General features: G+C 40.2%; 1 protein-coding gene across 8 annotated transcripts in view; it reads left to right on the top strand.

Annotated features, from left to right (window-relative positions):
* Positions 1–274: 274 nt before the first annotated feature.
* The window catches only part of CCDC148 (coiled-coil domain containing 148), a 64587-nt gene continuing 41156 nt past the window's right edge, over positions 275–23705 (top strand). The window contains exons 1-8 of one of the 8 annotated variants that reach the window (XM_035331844.1): positions 275–349; positions 15817–15894; positions 16809–16930; positions 21098–21201; positions 22204–22286; positions 22452–22615; positions 22857–22952; positions 23029–23210. In XM_035331844.1, coding sequence (XP_035187735.1) covers positions 15840–15894; positions 16809–16930; positions 21098–21201; positions 22204–22286; positions 22452–22615; positions 22857–22952; positions 23029–23210 — 806 coding nt within the window. In that variant the 5' untranslated portion in view covers positions 275–349; positions 15817–15839. Of the gene's footprint in view, positions 350–1386; positions 2043–6045; positions 6120–7360; positions 7636–12597; positions 12680–15254; positions 15393–15631; positions 15740–15816; positions 15895–16808; positions 16931–21097; positions 21202–22203; positions 22287–22451; positions 22616–22856; positions 22953–23028; positions 23211–23705 lie in introns of those variants that run through there. The other 7 variants (XM_035331841.1, XM_035331845.1, XM_035331838.1 and 4 more) reach the window with 7 other exon arrangements.

The following is a 23705-nucleotide window of genomic DNA, read 5'->3' as shown; positions in this document are numbered from 1 at the left end:
GGCGGGCCCTACCCCGGGGTGCCCATGGCGGCGGCGGAGCGGCGGAGCCGTGCTGCTGCTGGTGGCGCCGGCGTCGCCGCCGCCGCCCGCTCCGCCTGGCCTCGCCCCGCCCCTCGGGCCGCGTCACGCCGCGCCCATTGGCCCCGCGCGGCGAACGGCGGCGTCCCATTGGCAGCCGCCGAGCCGTGAGCCCGCCAGTGGCGGCGGGAGCGGAGGTTGCCGTGGTTACCGATGCCGTGAGGCGGGCGCGGGAGCGAGGGGCGGGTCGGGCCGCGCCGCGCCGGGCGCTGCCGGCGGGGGTTCGCTGAGGCCCGGGCCGCTGCCCGGGAGCCCCCGCGGCCTCGAGCCGGTAAGTGCCCGCGCCCCGAGCCGCCGCAGTCCCCCGCTGCAAAATGGCCTCCGCCGTGCCCGCGGGGAGAAGGCGGCCGGCGGGGCAGTCCGCGGGTGGGCGGGGTCGCCGCTGAGGGCCGGGAGCGGGGCGGCGGGCGGGGGCTGCGGGGTACGGCCGAGCACCGAGCACCGAGCACCGAGCACCGGGGGCGGTCCCGGAGGGTTGCCGGGGCCGGAGCCCCCTGGGCCGCCTCGCGTCGCGCGGCGCCAGCGCTGCCGGCGGGCACGGCGGTTCCCGGGTAACGGCGGAGGGAAGCCCGGGCAGAGCGCTGCCGGCTGTTCCCAGCGGCCTTCCCCGCGCGTTGCTCCGTCTCGCCTTGCCTTAACCCCTCCCGGTGCTTGCCCAGTGCCTTGGGGACTCCGCGTGCTCTCCGGCAGGCCGACGGGTTTGGGGTGCGCCCCGCGGATGGCTGCCCTGGTGTGAGGGGCTGCCTTGTTCAGCGCTCGCCCTGCAGAGGTGACGGGGACCGTGCTGGGATCTCGCAAAAAAAACAAAATAAAATAACCGTTTCAGCGGATTCAGGGCATTTTCACTGCTGGCTCTTCCTAGCCCAGCTCTGTTCTTCTCGGCTGCAGAGCGGGGTGGGATGCACGCGATTTCGTGTTGGCACAGGGCCGCTGGCAGCTCGGGTGCGGATATCTCCGTGCAGGTGCTGCGCGTGGGGCAGTGCCCTTACCCCCTGCTCGGAGGGAGCCGCAGGTGAAAAGCAGGGGGTTAGCTGCGTGTGGAAGTAACGCATAATTTATAATCTCCCTTGGTTTCCCATCTGAAATGTAACCTGCTGTCCCTGGAAACTATGTAGGTGTTTGGTGTAGCTCTTAGTCCCTGTAACATTGGTTGTCATTTGTGTGGGCTCATGCTGCAGGTACCACTAAAGTAGGGTCACGTGCCAAATGGAGAACACTTGGCATATGTAAACAGAAGTCTTGATTCCCTGCTGCCCTGCAAAGTGTCGTTATTCACGTTGTGTTAAATCAATATAAAATGTTACCAAGCCAGAACAGTCACCTTCCTCTAGGAATGGGGAGCAGGAGTCCAAAGGAATAACAGGCAAAATGTAATAAAACAACGAAGAACAAGAGTGAAATAAGGCAAGCGCCAAGCGCTAAGGGGAAGGGTCAAAGGAGAGGGGAGAGCAAGAGAACAGGAAATGCAAAATGTGAGGTCAGAAGAAATGGACCTAGAATAAAGGGAGGAGAAAGCACAGAACCTGTGAGAGCAATGACTTGCATTATTAGACACGAGGCTGCCTCTACCAGAGGTGTACTGGATTCATTAAATCATCTTCTGATCAGTCTAAACTGGTTTTAACCTATAATTTGGATGTTGCTATGTTGACCTAGCTTCTGCACATAACAGCTTGTAGAAAACAAAGAAACATACTGGCCTCCCCTGGCAAACTGAGCCATTTCTGAGCATTATTGTGAATACAGAAGGCACAGTCCACTGGCAGGCTATGAAAAGTGGCGTAATGCCATCTCTTGGCCTTTCAGCTTCTGGGTGGCTCCAGGTGGACAGCTGCAACCATCAGCGTTGTTTGGAACAGGCCGTTCCACGCACCCTGCGTCCCCGCAGAGCCAATGCACTGCAAGTTCTCTCAGTGTTTTAGAGTCAGCGACTGGGGCAAGATGGGAGGAAGCAACAAATAATGGTAAGAATGAGAAAGTGATCTCGAGCCAGTTTGTTTTGGCACGATAGAAGTATGGAGAATTAAAAAGTAATATCTTGAGGTCCTGTTAGATTTGCAAATACATTAAATGACTATCGGTGAAGAACAGCAATTTCATTCTAACTGGTATTAGTCATACAGTCATAGCTTTTCTTATTTGTTTTGGCACCCAGAGTAGCCAGTACATTATTTAACTTGACTGCTGTGTATCACAGGTCATCAATCCCCACCCATTTGTTACTGTCCCAAGCCCAGTAGGGACAAAATGTGTTGTGGAAAGGCACCCTGCTTCATCTTGCCAACACAAAGAGCTGCATAGTGTGCTGATTCTTCTGATTTCTTATTCCATTAGCTAATAGTAGGCTTTGTCAAACACTTGTTTAAACTCTTATATCAATTTTGGGATCAACAACAAACAAGTACTGTTTCTCTTTATTCATCTTCTCCAGAATGTGACTTGAAAGTAAGATATCTCTTTCTTTTCATTCTTAGTGTCATCTAGAAGGCACTGATTCCATTATGTTTGCAAATCTTATAAAGAGTCTAATGGCATCTTTTCCTTCTGAATCTCATTTTTTTTCTTTTTTTTTTCTTTTTTTTTTTCCTGAGCCTTAAATCTGATCTCTTAAAACGATTGTACTTTTTCCAGATTTTTAGACATGCTGCTTAGTTAACGGGTATTTGCTGCTTAGTTTGCTGCTTATGTGCTCCTCCAGTCTTCCAAGTCGTCAATATGTTTTTCTGCTTCATTTAATCTATCCCGAGCTTAATCCAACTTGAAGGTTTTTTTATTCTGCAGATGTTCAGTCCTTGCAGAAGGACTGTTGTGACAATCTTTAATTTTAGTGATTGTTTCACTGTTTGCAAGATTGCCTGGGTTTTCTCATTTGATGTAACCACACAGGAACTGTGTCTGTGGGTCTGTGGTTAAAAAGTGGAAATTGTTCACACAGAAGGCTTGCTCCTTAGAAATGTGGGATTATAAACATAATATCACTCACAAAAACAGTGTTGTCTTTGTCCTTTTTTTTTTTTTTTTTTTTTCCTGGAACCTGTTTATCTCTAATCTCTTACAGATGCTGAAATTACAAAGGTTTGTTTGGAAGAAAATAATTGGAGGAGAGAGTAATGCTCACGGCAGGCTAACTGAACAAATGAGCAGCTGTTTAGCATTCACAAGGGAAATCATTTAGATGTGTGGGTTTTCCCCCCCCATCATTAAAACCTACAATTTGATTTCAAAAGTTACTGCAAGCCATTGTGTTGATGTCACAGCAACTTAGTCAATCATGATACAATTGACTTTGGGTAATTTGTAAACTGTAATTTCATTTGGTTTAAAAAGCAGTAAATGTTCCCATGCTTTTTTGTTATTGAAGTGTGGCAGCTAATAGAAGATGTATTTCTGAAGTAGTGGAGTGGCATTTTGCTGTTTCAGTGAGAGTTTTTACAAAAATACTGTTTCAGATGGTGGCATATAAAATTATTGCTCTATCATCAGTAAAGATTTCACCCTTTGTGTTTAAAAATAAATTTTAAAAAATGGGGAAAACTGTTTGGATGCTACTGGTTTATTTGCATTTCTACCCTTTTTTCCTCTTTCATGGCTTTGCAGAATCTAGAATCAAATGTTCATACCTGGTGCTTCAAAGTGCTCAGCACAATCACCAGGCTGCTCAGTGCACAGCCCCGTCGGTCTGGCTGCAGGGGAAAGGGACAATGCTACTCTGTCATGATTCCTTGTGCCAGCAGACAAGACTGTGCAACTATTCAGTGAGCTAGCATACAAAATTGATCCAGTTTTCCCAGAAACGTCTCCACAACATCGGTGTTTTTTTTCAATTTCCTGACCAGCTCGCTGTTCTTGCCTTTAATGCCCGCACTGCGATATCTGCATGCAGCCATATGCAGAGGGAATGGGGACCTGCCCTTTGGCCGTGATGCGGGATGTTCAGCCCTGGGCACCTCTTTCAGCAAAGCGAGGTGTGAGGAACACCAGTGGGCTGGACCACAGTATAAACGCAGTTGCCGAGATGATTCAGATTTAGGAAAAGTAACCTTTCCTCGGCAAGACGAAAGACTCCTGTATGAACATACCGACCCAGCTCCGTCGGTGGTTCTGATGGCACAGCCGGGGAGCAGTGGGCAGCGGGGAGAAGTGCCTGGTGAAGGGAAGTCCTCATGTAAGCTTTGCTGCTGGAGCTGGGGGACCAGGCTTCATAGCTGGGGGGACCAGGCTTCATTGCACACGCACCTGGAAGTCAGGGCAGCCCGTGACAGCGCAGCAGCTCAGCCACAGCCAACAGAAGGTGCGGCCAGGGGGGGCGAGGAGAAGCTGGGGAGGTGTCTTGTAAAGGAAATGATTAGTAGCCACTCTGTTCTCTGTATTTTCATGTCCTGAGCTTGTAAGTAATTTCTGTGGAAACTAGCAACCTGTTAAGGAAAAACAGAAAACCAACAACTCTGGAGAGCTGAGTTACCAATGTCTGCCCACACTGGGCACTGGTGAAGGCCTGCAAAGATACTTTGCAGTTCCTGCTGACTGCAAGGATTCTCAAGCTGGTCAAGATAGAACTAGGCTGTATTTGTGGCCTGGAAAAAATGTTGAGAAATTTACCAAACTGTAATCTACTTTATCCTAGTGTCAGGCAAAAATGTGCTAGGCTAGGTACAGGTAAGGTGATGCCATCTGTGGTGCCAGCTCTAATTTGCAAGGTCCTGCTTCCTCGCCCTCCTCACCCCACTGGCTCTTAGCCCTGTTTGTGTGTCTTCACCTTCAGCTTGGTTTGTGAAGGACACTGTTAAACATGGAGAGGGCTGCTGCTGAACTGCTTGTGAGTATGACCATAAATGTGTGAATCATCACAGCTGAGAGAGCTGTGGTTTCTGTTAGCGTACAACAAGAAAAAGTATCTCTGCCTAAGGAGGAGTGGGACTTAATCAAACACCTTATGTTCTTGCTGTACCCTTATACTCGCTGTTTGAACTAAGCCAGTTGGCTTCTACCTGAAGCCATTTAAGAAATGTTTACACAGATTGGTCTGTCAGCAGAGCTGTGGGGAGGAAGACTCCAGCAGCGGGTCAGTGAACTTTTCCATTTTTTATTTTTATTTTTAATTATAAATAGCAGTAACAAAGCTAGCATGAAAATGGAGTGGGTGGAAATTCTTAAATTTAAATACTCCACAGAAGGCAAGAGCAAGGACAGGAGCAGGTGGCAAAAGGTGAGGACAACTTAAAATCACCTGTTTCGTTCCATAAAACAAAGAATTGGACTCCTGTTTCCTTCGCGACAATTTGGGCTTTAGGTAGTTAATGAAAATAAAACTGTCATGACTGAAAATAGTGTCTTTCTAACTGTTCGTGTTGCAGCACTGGAAACAAAATCACATTGGTTGTTTTCCTGATGATCAGTGGTGCTGTGAATTAATCACAGCACTCCAGATACTTTGCACAGAATTTTTAAATCCAGTCTTCAGTAATTTTTTTCCTGAGTGAATTGATGATTTCTGCATACTTGGTGCTACTTCAGCTGTCTTCTGCTGAACTTCTGCTATTAGTTGGTATTGATTTATTTTAGTATCTGATGGCTTAGTAAATGTGATGGTACTTACAGGACACGCTGTTCTGCTACGTTTGGTGTATGCTAGCTCTCTTAGAAATATGATTTACTGCTTCTCGTGTAATCGTGTAGTATCAAGAGCATATAATACTGATCCACATTTTACAAAACGCTGATTTTGGTGTGTTTCAGTTACACATGCAGCTTGATCTCCTGGATCCAAACTAGAATGATTGTTATCTTGCAGAGCAGTCTTTAAGAGAAAATCTAAGTGCATGGGAAGAAGAATGGCACCAAGATTTTTATGTGCAAACAGATTTTTTTTTTCTTGCGTACTTTGGAATGACCTGTATGGATAATATGACTTTGTTTTGAAATGTCTTTCAAATGGTGGAAATTGAAAACTTCAATGTTTTCATACAGGTTCAATTTGAAGTGCTGTGCCTTGCCCAGCTCTGGGAGCCAACTGTTGGAGTGCGTTTTACTAAGTTATCAAGGTGATTATTTCTTATATTTTTTTTAATCACAAAGTTAAGTGTTCTGGTTGCGTAAAAGCACAAAGGGTTTATTTTCTTCATTTTAGCTCTTAGAAGGCAGGTTAAACTTTGGACAAGGAGCATAATTTTGTTAGTGCTCTTAAGCAAAGAAATCTGAAGCAGGAAGGTTACTTTTTCTTTGAAGTTCTCTGTACTATTTCACATCTTTGTTCCTATGACTCAAATGTTTTCTGGCTTAAGACAAAAATAAGACTATATCAGTTTCGTGTGGGTGGCTGAAATGCTTGTTTCCAAAACCGATGGGTCTTAAGAGATAATGAAATTGCAATATTTTGTTTCACTAATTTCTGTCTCTTTATAGTGCCTCAAATGCTGCTTTGACTTTATTTTTCATTAATAGAAAAAAGGTGTCAGGCGGTGCCAAGACACTGTGTTGTAGTGCTGGGAGTGATGATGACAGTTTTCTATTACAGTGTCTCTACTTCTGTTGTGCTAAATGAGTAATGCAGATTTGCATGTTTCATGTGAAGAATGCCAGAGCTGTAGAGTGGTGAGCTGTTCGCTGCGCCATTGCAAATACCCTACTTTCCAACGCAGGTAGTGAATAAGCAGACATGCTTTGTGAGTCAGGTCAGTTCTACTGTACCTTTACTGTACTGTTCCTTGAATAATGGACAACCGTGTAGGCTGCTATAATGGATAAACTCGCATCTTCCAATAAGTCTTTAAACATGTCAAAGCACATGGTTTAATTTTTAACACTTTTAACATTATGCATGGAGGTAATCCACTTTCATTGAAGCTTTGAAATGGACAGGCGTGCTGTCTGCAGCTGGCTGGCTTGATGCGCTTGGTCAGCGCGGGTGGACTGTATGTGTTAAACAACAAAACAACATTGCAAAATGCCACCTGGTGCGCTTGGGTGCGAGCTACCTGGCAGGCACACATGACTTCATTTCCTACCCTTCCTGTGTCCCTTGTCAACTTTTACAAATCTGACTTCCTCTTACATGGTTGTTGTTGTCTCCTTCTTCCCCCCCCATCCCATGAAGTGTTCTTTATTTTATCTTGGATTTATTACTTAAAATAGTCCAAGAAATGAAAGGGAAATAGTAGTGTGGATATTCAAAAAGCTGACAAACTTTTTTGTTTGTTTTTGTCTTACAATGTCACAGAGCGTTCCAACAGGCTGCTTGCTTTAAACGTTGGTCAAATTGATCTTTCTGTTCTGCTCTGTTTTACTTAATGAGGAAGCAATGGGATTATATCATAGGCAAGTATTAGAACTGTACATTCCCAGAAGAGACACGGTCCTCTTTGTCAGTTTCATACAGATCCATAATTCTTTCGTTAGGGAATGATGATTTGAATGATAGTCAAGCTCCGGGACTTCTCTAGTGACTGTTTTGACACTGAATGATAAAAGCATTATCCTGTGTGCTTTTTTTTTCTGGGAAGGGATCGACTACTGCAAGATCTTTAAGGCTTAAACGTTGTGAATGGGTGCCGTTTTCAGGTAGTTAGTTCAACTAGCAGAAGAGAATGGGTCTGATTTAAGGATAAAGCTGGTTATTTTTGGTTTTTATTCCATCCTGTACAATAAGAGTGATTCTCTGCCTTTTTTCCCTAACAATAATTGGGATCAGAGAGTTCAAATACCTGCATGTTAATATTCCTCACCTTTGAATGGAAACATGCAGAAGCCAAGCAATGTGGAGGTGTTTTTCCAAATTTTAAGAGATCACCAGACATTTGAAAGAGAGAGCACTGAAATTAAGGGACCTTTTTTTTTTTTTTTTTTTTTTTTTCCTGAATTTGTAAGGAAACATCTGTGCTAGCCCATAGTCGCAGTTCCCATCAACTCCCAAAGTTTTAAATGAAGTCAGCGGTTCGTTTCTGGGTCTTATTTTTAACTGTGTATGCTGACCGGTAATTGACTAATACCTGTTGTTGCAAAGTGAAGCAGCCGTCATTCACACAAAATGTGTACCTATTAAAATGTTATTGACTATGCTGTTAAATTGTGTTTTGTGTCAAGTTGATATGGCTTCTTATTACTGACTGTTAAATTTAATAACATGACTGATTTAAAACCTGCTTAAAATGTTTTAAGTAACATGTGCAGATCAGGAAATGCCAGCCCCACAATAATTTTGCTTTTCTTCTGATTATTAGCAGTTTAGCTGATAAGAAAAATCGACATTCATGGTCTGAACCTGCAAAGAGTTCTGTGTGCAAATGGCACGTTGAATAGAGGTGGTGAAATCTCGGTTTCTTTAAAGTTAATGGTTAAATTCTCTGGGAGTATTCATGCTTGTGGAATTGGGACCTTAGCTGAGTATGAATCATCACAAATAGCAGCATGTGCAGGCTTTGCTTGCTCCAGAAGTGCTGACTAACATTTGTGGAGTTTAATTTCTATTTAAATGAAAGAGAGCAGGATCTTGTCTTAATGCTTGCTATTCCCATATTTAAAAATATGCTTAAGTCATGTACTTTAGGTACAAGGAAGTATTTGCATTACGATAAGAATGTGCTTAAGTGTTCAGCTGAATTAGAGGCATAATCCCTCTCTTAGAGGACATATTCATATTCTCTTGGAGAGTTCTGAATTGTAGTGAAATACTAAATTATCAGCCAGAACAGAAACGGAGTATTGGTAAACCCTGTGCTTTATACTGTTACTAAAAGGTTTAGTCATGGCTGGTTGTAGACATGGCTGATTTAGCAGGCTTGGGGAACAGTTTTCTGTGTACTGATGGCTTCTTTTCAATGTCTCTTTCATCTTTTGTACTTTTTGTTTCTAAGACGCATCAAGGCTTCCAGCCTAGAGGCTGTATTGAAGTTAGAACAAAGCCTGGAAGCAGGGCGTCTGAATTCAAGCTTAGATGAACTTTTATAACATTGAAGAGGTTTTTAGATGTATCTGCATTAAAGCAGAAATAAATGTAACTTGCACTGCTTTTATCATTTTCCTTGGTATATTTTCTAGTTACTAAAGATTAAATACAGGTTTAAACAGATCCTGCCCTTTCTGAAATAATTTTAATATGTTCATTTGCAGTTTTAGTGGTCATAACATTGAATTTGTGATACCAGAAAGTAATTTCTGTTGAAAGTCTGAGATCAAATACAACTGTATGACATCATTACAGAAGAGAGGAATGGATAGGTTGCAAGAGAATAAGCTCTTATTTAATCAAACACAGTAAAATTACAGAAAAATCACCAGCATTATGTTTTTTTTTGATTGGTTGCTTTTTTTTGGTTGGTTGTTTTTTTGCATAAATTCTGTTCCCTCAGACATGCTATCCTTGTTTCTTCCCAAAGGAACGGAAGCCGAGGCAAGTATGTGAAGTTTTGTTCAACAGAAACATCTCAGTAGAGAGAAGAGATATTGGCAATTGGTCTAAGGGATAAATAAAACCGGAGGGGTAGCCATGCTGCTGCTAGCGTTACTACTGTCCATTGTTAGTTTTCAAAAAGGACGTAGTTCCTTTTGTTAGGAGAAGTTTGGCATCCGTGAGACACTTTGAGAACATAATCTGACTTGGCCAATGCTCGTGACTCCTGACCCGTCCTTTCGCTTGCACCTCGACAGGGCGTAGCTCCATGTCTACTTAGGGCACCTCTTTGCTGTGCAGGTGGCAGAGCACTGGCACGGCTGCCCGGGGGGACGTGCAATCTCCCTTCTTGGAGATCTCCAAAAGCCTCCTGGATGTGCTCCTGAGCACCCTGCTCTGGGTGTCCCTGCTTGTGCCTGGCTGGGCCAGGTGGGCCCAGGGGTCCCTGCCGACCTCAGCCATCTGTGATCCAGGCAGTGCTCGGGCACCTCTGCTGCTCTGCTTTCAGCCCGTCCTTGCATGATCTTGAAAACAAATCTGCACTTCATTGCATCGAAGGTATTTGGAGACAAGCTTGCCCTTGACTGTAGGCTTCGGAGCACGTTGCAGATTACAGACCGAGCAGAGGAAGGCCTTGGCTTGTGCCGACGGCTAGCTTGGGGTCGAGCTCACACCCTTCTGTGGTGTGGGAGCGCGGCACCCTGGGCTGGCCAGCTCCATGGGATCCAGTGATGTGGTCACCAGACAGTGCTGTACGGACACCCGCACGTGTTCCCACAAAGACATTGTTACGTGACGTGCTTTCTGTGAAAGCATTCACCATTTTGTAGGTACCACTCAGGATCGGTTTGCTAGCACAGCGTGCCCTACCTGTCAGTGCCTCCTAGTGCTGCTGTCCCGGAGTACTTCTGGAGTTTTTCTTGTTTTGTTTCATCACCGACCCAGGGCAGAGCTGAGAAAGGCAGATTAATTTTTTTTTTCTTCTTTTTGAAGTTGAAGTTATTGGATGAAGTGTTTTGCATTAAATGCTCACGATATATCTCATTTTAGTTTAGGATGTTTGGTGTGAGCAGTAAGCAGCACTCCAAAACATTCAGAGAAAACATTATTCCTTAATGTGTATGGATATGTGGGAATCCTTCTGTCTCGGCGCTTAGGAGACTCTTCAGAAAATGCATTAGAAACCTTAGTTTCCTTCCTCCTTTCTGCCTTTTTATCCCTCACCACTGGGATGCAATGTTTAAAGGAAGGGAAGCTTCTTTCCTCGTTTGTGAATGGTACCCAAATTTCCTTGTAGCTCTATTCTGAACAGCAGCTAATTTTACATGGTAAGGTGTCAACCTTATTGAATCTGTTCTTATTTTTTCTGGTCACAGATAGTAAATAGATTAACCAAGTTCCTGGATAGTGTGCTTGATCCAAGCTGCATTTTATGGATGTTAATAATCCGGTTGATGAAAAATCCCACAGAAACAAACCTATTCCCAAAATGAAAATGCACTCTGAGTATTAAAGGAAGAAAGCTTGCAGCAAAGTGAAGTTACTCTTGTTTCAAGGAGTACTAATTATTGAATAATTGTACTTCAGAAAAGAAGCACGTGAATTAGTTATTCTGTCGTAATTGGTGAAGGTGAAGATTTTTAAGGCACTGAACTCTTACTGAAATTGAGACTTACTCTTTAAATTTTTTAGATTGCCTCTTTTTTACCTGTTTTTCAGACAAAATAAATACTTTACTCATTAGCTCTAACTCATTATCTCTGTTCAAGCAAACCTCTAGAATTAATCACTTTCACCATGAAATGTAAAGTATGGGTAATCTGTAATGTTTATTCAGTGCAAAAGTTGAACTGAAACTTATAGGAGGCTTGCAGGGTAGAGGTGGAGCAAGCACCCTGAGAATTAACCCACAGATAGGAAATACATTTGTTATCTTTAAAAACTGCAAATAATTCATTGTTGGTAAAGCTGTTATTATGATGAAAATATACCAAGCCTTACTCTGAATTGATTTCCGTTCCCTTTTAAACACAGACTCCAACTAGACAAAATACTAACAGATCTCAGAATTTCATGAAGACATTATCATAGAGGCAACTACTCTTTTAAGGTTAAATATTAAAAACAAAAAATCTGATTGTCACCTCAAGAGCAAAGGAAGAAGCACGCTTAACAGCACTGTCAGATGTACTGAAACACAAAATCCAGCAGCACTTGTTAAAAAGCAAAATGTCCCCTTGAATACTTGCATTGCTTTTGTGAACTAGAGTGGAAATGCAGGGAAAGTAGAAAACGTTTCTGCTACGTATGATTGTCCGTGGCTTATGCTTGTAAGAATGAAAAATGGAAGTAGATTTTGTTCTCTGAAATTGCTGAATCACAGTTCTTTTCACTCGGCTGTGGCAATGGAGATCAGCAGGGATTTCCTCGGACTACTGATGCGACAGGACGCGACACCGCATGCTGTAAGAATGCTGCCTGATAGCAGCTTGCCCAGATCAATAGAAAGTAGCTCCCCTGTAATACTGATGATTGCAGACAGTAAAACTGCTGACGGAGGCTTAAATAAATGCTCTTTATAAGGACTAACCCTGTGAAAAGAGCCAAGTCAGGGAATCCCTTGGGGTCGGTTGTTTATTTGGTACCTCTGTTCTTTTATGTAGCATTGAGTTCCCTCTCTGACTTAAGCACTGAGAAATTGGATGCCAAGGACTGCAAGAGCTAGCAGGCAAAGAAAAGCTGTCTTGCTTTGTTACAAATCTTTCATTTTGACATTTTAAGGAACTTTGATGTCTCAGTCTGTAGTTAAAACTATCCCATGCTGTGTTTCCCTTTGTAGATACAATTTTCTGCTTTTAGTTTGAGGGATTCTGGCAACTTGGTCAAAGCTGCTGCTGTGACTGGGCTATTACAAATCTAAAAAGTCAGAATGGTTCCACAAAGCACTGCAGACAATCTGTTTCAGGTCTAATGCAGATTTATTTCTGTTTGCAGAATCTCTGAATATAGTATCCTTGCTGATACCTGTGCTTAAGGAAATCGACACTGCCGTGTAAATATTAGCCACAGCATGCCAAATCTCTGAAGAGAACTTGCTGTTCTTTTAAATGTTGCTGTTGTTTTAAACAGCTTGCCATTGCTTTAAAATCATGCTGCTGATCTGCGGAGGTCAAGTGGCTCTGCCCGACAATGGTCATACTCCTACAGAATCCTTGCGTTCACACTCACCCTTTTTTTCTTGGTTTTATGCAAATATAGTGTCTGTCTGATGGTATTAGAGGAGACATGGGGCAGTTACTCCTCGCTGTTATACCAGTATCAATATATGTAGGGTTATAGTAATATCAAGGCACTGTTGAGTATTAGTATCTTCATGAATGAGGCTAGGAATTATGATGACTTATGATCTTGCTGAGAGAGAAGCGTATGAAAGTCTGTTTTAGACTGATCAATCAAAGCAGGAATACTAGGTTTAAAATAAAGAATTTCAGTATATCTTGATGCTTTTCCTTTTTTTTCTAAAGTCAGGTATGTGGTTAGTTTCTTCTTAAAATGACCAGTAAAATTAAGCAAAGAAAAAATGTTTTTGTTTTGTGATTGACACTGAAAGCATTAAAAAAAAGAGTAAAAAAAAAGTTTTCTTATGCATCTTGTAACTATTGAGCTCATTGTTTTAAGTTTTCCTGTTCAGCTTTAGCAGCCATAAATTCAGTGGAAGATGGTGTGTCACATAACTGCTGGAGTTTACAGAAAATGCTGAACATTACAGAATTTCACAATAAATTATGCCAGGGTTTCACTTTTTTTTTTTTTTTTTTTTTTTTTTAATTAGGTCCCCCTGTTCCCTCTTAAAAATTACAAAACTTCATGACAATGATGTGATGTCTACTTGCTCCTCCTACCAGGAAGGAAATATTGGAGACTGGAAATCTAAGGAATTATGTTTAATTTTGTACTTCCAGTGTCATAATATACAGATTTGTAAACAACCTCAGTGAAATGCCTTTTTGAATTGATCTGCCTATAGCTTAAAGATTCGTGTGTTAGTGGTTGAGCATTTCTTGTTCCAGTTATATTTATTCCAAGAAATAAAGATGAGCCTGTGCATGTCCTTTCAAAGGAGCAGCAGAACAATATATTTGTGTGGAGGGTAAGGAAGCACCATTTAAAATGTCGTTGTGCATCTTGAAACCATTAAGGTGCAACTCCCATATGTTACTGTGTTCTTTATATCTTTACCTGGAGGATTTACAGATAGCGCAAATGTGAATTTAAAAAAATCAATTCCAACATATGTACATATGCAAAAGCATATATGCAGATAGAATTTTATGTAGGTAAGTTGGTGTAGAGATAAAATATTATCATGACAAATAGGCCAACAAAGTTGCTTCTCCTGTGGAGAACTACCTCATTTATCTGGATGAATTTGGCAATGTTACATTGTTACAAGTTAAAACCAAATAATTGCTTTAAGGAGGGAAAATCAGATCAACAAAACACATGTGCCAACTCATTTTATTTGCTTTCTTTTTTCGAGCAGTGTGTAGACTTTGGGGTAGAATTGTAAATTTATTTGCAGTTGACTACTGGATTGTAAAGGACACATTAATCATTCAAAAGGGAAGCAAACTCCCAAATGTATTTTCGTATTTGCTTCCTTTTAACTGTCTTTAATTCCAGCCTGTGTGATCGGATGTCTTTCAGTGTAGCTTCTGACCAGCTGATACCATCACTTTCTTTCAGAACAAATTCAGAAAGGTTCCATTGTTGTTGGTGAATGGTCACACTTGGGTGAAGACAGATGGCATTTTGACCGATAATTTTGGCTTAGTGCAAGGGATAGTGTTCAATAACATTGAATTTGAATCAAGAAGCGTTGAGAAATGCCACACTTCATCAGTGAGTTCATTATTTTCTACTTGGTGGGGTCAGTGAATATTCAATATACAGAACCTGGTGGTCATGATTTCTCTTTGCTTTTTAACTTGCATTGTTAACTAAACATGTACAGATCAAATATCAAACGCTGGCTTTGAGCCACTGGAATGACAGACTGTTTCAGCTACGCTTTACCATTTGCTTGCAGTAATAATAGAACTTTCTTCAATTAAACTTGTCCATCTAGATCAGATTTCGACACTTTGGCTGTTTTTGATGATCCTGCAATGCAGAATGCTGTCAGGAGGAAATACAGCTCACAGGAACATATGATACTAACTATCTTTGGTTGCAGTCTTGCAGTTTGGCTTGACTGAAACCAATTGCTTTTTGCCAGTCGTTCTCTTTCAGTTGCTTCTGCTGCTCTTCTTCCCCTTTTTCTTGATGCACTGGGCCATCCTTGGGATTTGTATGGATAAGCAGGTTCAACTCATTAGAACAGCAGAAAAATAACTCCACAAAACACAAATGAACAGAGTTTGCAGGTCAGCTATTTACCATGTTGCTACTTGCTGTGGGACTAGACAAATGCCAAAGCTGTGCCTAAGTGGATGGAGTCTTGTGTTTAGGAAACGTGGGTAAGGTCAGGCTGGGAATGAGAGAGGGTCTGTGGGGGACCGTTCAAACACGACTCTCCACTTCTGGTGTTCCTCAGCTGTTGGTACAGTTCTGTGGAAATACCTTGTGGCCACCTATTTTATGCATGTATTTTTTGTATGTGAGACCTGTGACGTTGCCCATGTGTTTCTTAAGTGAAAGTATATTTTTCAGACGTTAATGTTGTTTTGTTTTTTAACTGTGTTGTAGATCTTATTACATCTTAAATGTCAGGTTTATCCCATGATGCTGTGAATACATGATACATGCTGCCTGTCATGGCTGCACATGAGGAATTAAGCCCCTGTTGAAGAAACAGCTGACTTGGGTTGCCAAGTGCTAATGGAGAGACTTTCAAAGGGAGTATACAGGGATCCACATATAAACCAAAGTATGTAACTATAACGAGAGATCTCTTCAGGCTTAACTTCCAAAAATCAAAGAACAGCTAAAAAAAGCTTACCTTACATTTGGGCGAATATGATAGTTACATTTTGAATAGCACAAGGGAAATTGACCTCCTATGTGACAGCATTGCAAATTCATCACGAAAATAATATTTTGTTTTCCTTTTTTCAGCTGCTAAACAATGTAAGAGATTTTTTTTTTAGTACAAAGAAGTGAAATCTTCCTTAAAATGAAAGATGAACTTTTCCGTCTAACGTCTGAGAATTTCCGTCTAATCACATTTTCAGCAAGATATCTTCTCGACTCAGCAAAACTATGCATATTTATTGTGTATGTATGTTTAGATTGCATTCACAGTGTTGGTATTCTCAACATTATTCTCAAAATACCTGTTTGCTTCTCAACAGATATCAAAAAAATAAAAAATAAAATGTGTGAATCGGACCATGGAACGTTGTTTACACCTCAAAGGATTAGTGATGTAGGTATGTATGCTATCATGTTCAAATGTAATTATTTTGGATTGCTAGAATAAAACTATTTCTGTAATGTTTTGTGCAATTAATTGTTGCATATGGAAGCTGCAGTAGTATTTTGATGTTTAACACGAAAAATCTTTCCATAATTAGACATCAACTTTAGGATAATTTTGTCAAGCTTTCTGCAGGTACGTGGCAAATGCGAATCCTTAGGAGAGACTTGAAGGAGGATCTTGAGATAGCTTTGCAGGACTCACCTTAGCATTTTATATGGGATCCTTCTGCAAAACCATTTATTAGACATATTGCTTCCAGCCACTACATGCTTACTAGTGAATGGAGAAAAACAAACAAACAAAATAATATCTAATTGCAAGTTTCACAGTTAAAGGTACCTAAAAAAGAGACGGAAAGAAAAGTCTCATTCTTTATCCCCATAAGCATCCTAGCTTACAGTTCTTGGGCAAATGTTCAAGTATTTTTGTTGACCAATATAAATGTATCTTAGGCTTTAGCCAATTTTTGTTACAGAATATTGTGAAAAGATATTTTGAAATCATATCTACCTAAGCCTATTTTTTATTAATATGGATTTATGTATGTGTATACTCCCAAAAATATATACACACAAGATATATAGCATTATTTATATCTTTAAAATAAAGGACACATCCAACACATTACCTGTAATATAAATGTAAAGTTTGCATTGAATTAATCTTGCATGAAGAGACCTTGATGACATCTACCACCTTATGTTTGTTTCAAATTTTTATTCAGGAAGTCAAATCTTTGTTATGGAAACAGTTAATGTTTTTATTATACTGTTTCTAAATTCTATGCATAATGTTTTCATTTTATGGTTCATACGTAGAGTATTTCTCAAATTTGACATGACTGTAAATGTTTGTGGTAACTAGAAAATCTGGTGACTTCTATGAAAAATAGTCTATGCATCCAGAAGTGTAAACCCATTGACTACAAACATCTATATGAACTTGCTGCAATAGAAAAAATGGCATCAGCAAAAAATGAATTAAAGGTACGTGCTTTTTATTTCTAATATCCTTTTTTTTTTTTTTTTTTTTTTTTAAGTACAATGATCAAATTTTTTCACTGCTCTCAAAGAATCTTACAATGAATAGGAATAAGAAATTGTTTTAACAGTGTTCACGATGGGCAAAAAAGATGCAAGTTTATAACACTGTTACTATGACTTGGAAACTTCAATGTTGAATTACGGAATTTCTTGGAATCAGGGATGCGATATACGTGGAATCTGCTTCCCAAAAAGACAGGAGACATATTGGAGTGCTTGGAGGAAATTCATCCAGACTCATTAGATAACCAACTCAAAATAGTGGAGATAATGAAGAACTTATGGGAATTAAGGGGGATTGCTCTGGAAAGAAAGTAAACCAAAAATATAGACATGAAATGAAGATTTCCAAAAGTCAAGCTGAGGTAGAGCTTGAGAAGAAAATAAAGAGTTTTATAGCCACATAACGTAAATTTAGAGCTGGACAGAAAGGTGTCAATAGCTGCAGTATGTCCCAAATAGTAAATAAGAGGGAGTCTATTTAATACTAATAAAGTTAAATGAAAGCTTTACCTCTGCTTTTGTTAGGAATTATGTTTTATAATGTGTTGACAAAGCAGGGTGATAAGTAGAACTGAAGACAAAATTTTGTGCTATCAAACTAGAGAGAAGACTGAGTACCAAATCCAGTATCCAGACTAAGTACTAAAGACTAAGCACTCATCCAGTGATGTAATTTCACATGCTAATTTTTTGTAAGTCTGATCTCAGAGACATTTAATAAATTAATGTAACAGTGGGTGATACCATACAAGTTGAAAATAGCAAGGTAATTTAGTATATTAAGAATGGGGATACAGGGGAGGAAACATTTTTGACAATGATTGACCTGAAGTCTTCAGTTATGTACAAGTTGATTAGAATAAAATGTGAAGAAAAGAATTTGTAAAATAGAGCAAGTAAATTAAAAATGCGGCCAGCCTTTAAATATGGGGGAGGACAGGATGAACACTGGTAGTTCTCCAGACAGCCTCATTACAATCTTTACATTAGGCATATACCAAACAGGTTATGACAGACTTCTCCCTTTGTAGAAGAAGGACCAAATATTAGAGAAAATGTGAAGACTAAATTAGAAAGGTTAAGATATAGCTAACTCTTGAATACTGCATATGACCATCATTATAGTGCCTAAAAACAAAACAAAAACAAACAAAAACCACTTGAATAATACAGGAAATAATACCCTCATAAGGAAACCTAAAGGAGTTAGTATATCTTCAAGTATTTTGAGTGAAAGCATTGATCAAACTTGCTTATGTTAATATACATCTATGTAACAGATAGATGAAATATGACAACTTGATGCCAGGACTGTCAGCAGATAAACCACTCACGCATGAATCAGTTCATTCACTCATTAATTTCTTGAGCTTTAAACTACCTTTGGGAAAGTGAATGCAAGAATGCAGATTGTTGTTTTGTGTCTGTAGATTTCTTGTTCATTGTATTCCCTGCTAAAAAAAAATAAAATAAAATATTATAATGAGTATATTTGTACAGGGAGAATATATTCATGTATTCTTACTCCTTTTTCTTCAAAATTTTCCCCATTCTTATTTTAACATCGTACTAAAATCAGTAATGTACGCCACAGCTTTGAAAAGAGACTTTGTAAAAGTGACATTCTGTTCTTCCAAAGCTTTATAGATTTTTTACTGACACAATGATATTGTGACAAAGTACGTTTTCAAGCAAGATTTTTACATTAATCAGATAGGATGTTAGTCTGCTGGTCAAGGTGTCACTTCTTTGGGTCACATTTCAAAGCAGAATTATTGTATGAGACCCGCTCACTCTGTTATGTCGGCTCCCAGTTGCCTGGGAATGCTTTTGTCGGGATGGTAGTTTAGCTGGGCTGTTGATGCAGCCAGCGAGGTTGGTTTGGGGCTGGTTTATTAGCTTAGGTTCAGCGTACAAACACAGCTCATTTGTCTCAGAAGTGCGTGTTTGACAAACAGTTTTGTCTTCATGTGCCATGACAACGAAACTGTTGGGTCTTGATGGGCCTCGGTGTGGTGTGGAGGCGTTCCGATGTCTTTGTGCTTCACGTCTGGAGCTGAGCTGAACTCAGCAGCTGTGGACTGCGGCTGGCCCCTGCTGCGTGGCTGCGCTGCGCCTCCAGTAAGCTTGCCCAGCTGCTGCGTGCCAGCACACGATGGGCAGTCAGGCTAGGTGTTGTGAGCTCTGAGATCTTGTGGCTGTGGGGATGTCGTACAGCGTCTTTGACAAATGTCAGACCTCCATGCATAGAACCGGTCCTAAACAGAAGCTAGAAAGTCCTGTTAACTCGAGGGAGCTGTTTAGAGATTTGTGCTTCCCAGTGTGTCCCCTATGAATATGTATTACCTGGCTTGTCAGTGTCACTTACGTAAAAGATTGGAGAGTTGATGGATTCTTTTTTCATTTTTGTTTTTTAATTTTGTGCCATTCTGAGGGAGGGCTTCTGATTGCTTCTATTACCTAAAATTCAACAGGGGAAACATGGGATATTTTTGTGAACAAGCTCATTAAATAGCAAACCCAAAGGTGTGGGAAGACTGTAGCTCATCTCAGCGCTCCTTCAGCTGTTCACTAAACGGTTTGTTCCTTTGAAACTAATTTTTCATCATTTGTCTTTTGGTATTTCACCATTTTTCAAGTGTTTTCCAACTGAGTAGGTAATAAAATATGTATGCCAAAAGCTCCACAGAGATTAAAATGTGTTCCCACCTATTTATTTTTGTTGTTGCTGCTGATTCAGGTAATCCAAGTTTTGAAGTGCTGGGTTACTTCTCCATGGATGTGGAACCACATAAGCAAATGGCAAATCAATTGTTGGCCACTTAAGGAAGAAAAGTACTTGTCGATGAGAGCTGTACGGGAATGCTCTACAGCTTCCTTCTTTGAGAAGCCTGCTGGTGTCACCTAGCCAGCAGGCAGAGGGAGTGGAGATGTGGCCTTTCAGGGGTTTTGCAGTCCTTCTTGTGTGTGTGAAGGCAGAGGGGGCAGTGTGTGGCTTTGTTCAGCTTTCGCTATGCAGGAACATTGACTGAGCATTTTTAAGAGTGAATTACTTCCACCTGAGACAAATGAAAAATTAGCAGTTATGTCTCATAATGGTGGTTCTTTCCTGGGCTAGACGTGGAGTGAGATCTTTATTCCTTACTCCTTGTTATGAACTGGGACAAGAGTTTCCAATTTTTTTCCTTGCTCACTGCTGTTCTGCAGTATCAAGATATAGCAAAAAGGAAGGCCTGGGGAGGAGGAATTAAAAATTAAATTAAATAAAAATAGGGGGTGAATTATGGGGACCTCTGGATATGGAGGGGGGTTTTGCAACTAGAAGTAGTTGACTGGGGAGGGATGGGGTCAGGTGGTAATGAGGTAGGCTGTGGCTGGGCAGCAAGAAAAGTAGCAGGAGAGGAGCAAAAGTTTGCTGAGCTGAAATCCTGCTTTGTCCTGATTAGTCACTGTGAGGCAGGAAACAGTCATGATGGCAGGAGGATAAAGTAAAACTGGCCTAGCTCAGGAGTTTCTGGCAGCCACAGACTTCTTTTCCTTCTTCCTTCATTGTTGATTGGCCAGAATCATCTGGCTGCTATTCCATCGGCCTTTATGGCTTTTCCTCTAGTTTAAGAAGTAGCTCCATCTATCTCTGTCTTCCTATTATTAACTGAAGTTGGAAGCAATGTCTTTGTGAAGCCCTCAGACAATTTCAGAATATCTTTAAATGGACAGATTTTGGGAAAGCACTCTGTTTTCAGTAATCAATTTTTGAAATTATTTTTCTTGAATGAAATATTTTTACTCTTTCATCTTACTACCTGTAAGAGTTTATTTTTATTTCTCTTACTAATCTCCCCTCGATCACCTGGGGAACAGGGATGGAAAAGAAAAGGAGAAAAAGGAAGGAAAAATACATTCAATTTTCTTCTAGTTTTCATTTTAATTGTGATTTGAAGTGGAACAATTTTTTTCATGGAAATTGATTACATTTCAACCCATTGTTCTTCAGAAAAAAACAGTTGTGTGAAGAGCCTTTAGGTTCACCATTCTGTAGTTAAATTTTGATATGAAGGCATTTGATAAAGCTATTGAAAATACTTATAAGTATTTATTTTCCTGCAGATTAAAAAAACAGAACAAATTTCAAAAATTAACAAAGAGCAAATGCTGCTGAAACAGCATCGCCAAGTGTGGTGGCAAGAGCATAAAAGACTGAGTGGGAACAGGTAAGACCTGAGGAATCTTAATTGGTTATTATTATAGAAATACATCAGCAGACAGAGATTCTGGTGTGGCATACTTGATTAAAGGGACGTTAGGAGGATAAACATTAAAATATCTTAACTGAAGATAAATCTTTGTGCAGGGTAAGAGAGTTTGTGGCTTGCATTGAAAGGAGTCAGTAGATGCAAAGAGAAGAGATGAAAGGAGGGCAGAACAGGATGGATGTTCTGCATGTACTTAGTGGCACATACCGTCACCTCCAGCTGTTTAGCTGACCTGTCAGAGTCTGTAGAGCCTGTATTTGTAGGAGTATCAGAAGTTTTCAGATGTTTCTTAATCCTTTTAACTGTCAGTGTGTCTCTAGATATGTTGAGTTGTTCACAGTTATAACAGGGAATGTTTATATTGCTCGTGATAACAGAATTATCCTCTCATTGCTAAAGGTGATTGGAGTATTCAAGAGACATTTGAATAACGTCACTGATAATATACTTTAACTTGTGGTTGGCCCTGCAGTGGTCAGGCAGTTGGACTTGATCCTTGTAGGTCTCTTCTGACTAAACTATTCTATTCTACTGTAGTCATGCTGCAGAAGCTGTTTTCTCTTCTTTTGAATGATGTATGCATGTACCTTATCTCAGAATTTTCAGGAAAGAGTACTTTTGGTGGCCTGCTGCAGGTGTTTTTATTTTTTATTTTTTTCCAGAAATACTTGTAACTTGCTGACCAAACCACAGACAGCTTTGTTGTCCTAGGTTTACTAGCTTACGTATTGCATGTACAGCAGATCAATAACAGCATGTTTTGCTCAAAAGAGGGTGGCTTCCGTACTACTTTTCTGTAAAACGCCTGACCTTAATAGATTCCCAGGCAGAGAATCTCTCTTTTTACTCAATTATCAGAGTATTTGAGGCTTATCGTTCTTGTCAATTTAATAAATAAGAAATCAAATCTTCTGTATTAAAGCAAACAAACAAACAAAAAACCTCATTCATACCTTACAGGGAAAAAGCAGAAGCAGAAGTGAAGTTTGTTCTTGATGAAGGAAGTCATAAGTATGACTTTTTTTTGGATATACGGGACTTGGGTAAGACTTTTCAATTCATGTCTTCATTCTTTATTATAGTCAAAATTATCTTGATTTCTTGTTTGTGTTTTTAAATGCCTGTCATGACAGCCTTCTATTTAGGAAGTATAGTGCTACATAATAGTCTGCGTGTTTGAGAAAGCTTTATGTTTCATTTGGATATAGAGCATAAATTATCAAAGGAATGGGATGCATACCAAACAAATACTGTAGCTCCTATCTGGCAACTAAGAGAGAACTTGAAATTCTGGATGTCTGAAATGCAACATCACCTCTCAGAAGACTCTTGTCTGAAACATAAGTTCAATCCAGTTGACATGTTACAGCAGGTTGGTATTTCAACTTTACAGTTTCTAATCATTGTCTTTTTAGCATTTTTATTTATTTATAAGCAATATTTTAAAAATATAACTTAGAGTATTCAGTAGGCTTTGTATTTGTGGTACTGCAAATTTTTCACTAAAATTGTAAAAGCATAGCAGTGTGAAACTGGAAATCCAGCTTTTTGTTTCCAAATAAGAAATTTCATATTCTAGCAATATGAAGTAACTAATGTATTTCATGAAATAGATTGAATTTGTGAAGAAGCAACAGGAAGAAATTCTGGAATTTCTTAACCTTGAAAGTCTGACTGTGGAAAGACAGCTTGAGGCCTATAAAAGAAAAGTAAGCTTTTCCTTTTTAATGGTTTCTGAGAAAAAAATATAATGCAGAGTACTCTGAGTAGCATTTTTCATCACAGGCTTTAGCGCGTTCTTCTGAAGAAAAAAACAAACTTTTCCATGAAGTTCCTTCAGCACTACTGTCTTTGGAGTTCCCCTATCCAGATTTGAAGAGCTTAATTATCAAGGAGTACTGTAAGCTTGCAAATGAATACTGGTCTAAGCTTCAAGAGATTGATCAACAGCTAAAAGTCGTATATAGGTAATGATACCAGTTTCTAGATTTCTTTTGCTGGGGAAAAAATAAACTATAATGTATTTTACAATCTACAGATCCTGCAGTTGCCCTTACCATGATAGCTGGTTCTATTTTATTCAGTGCAGAAAATAGTTGGCTCACTGCCCAGTTCTATGGGGTTAAAGCCAGTTACTGTTTGCACAGCTGTGAGAATTGAGGCAGTCCTTTCTAAAGAACTCATCTGAAATAATAAGTGAAATGTTTTGTGAATTAAAAACCAACAATCTAATGTGTGTCAAATGTCCTCTTCACACACTTTTATATGGGTAGAAGTGATTCTTTCTGTGTGATACACTATCAAATTTACGTCAGAAAAGTACAGCCTTTCTGAGGGAGATCTTAAATGTATTTATTTATAAAGTTGATAAATAGGTCCAATCTCTTCAAGAATGTTGGTTCATTGCAGTAACTATCATCACAAATGTGAAACTCTATGTAGATTCAGAATAGTTTATTATT

Source organism: Oxyura jamaicensis, chromosome 7, assembly GCF_011077185.1.
Source record: "Oxyura jamaicensis isolate SHBP4307 breed ruddy duck chromosome 7, BPBGC_Ojam_1.0, whole genome shotgun sequence".
Lineage (NCBI taxonomy): Eukaryota > Metazoa > Chordata > Aves > Anseriformes > Anatidae > Oxyura > Oxyura jamaicensis.
This window is presented reverse-complemented; position numbering and strand designations above follow the sequence as displayed.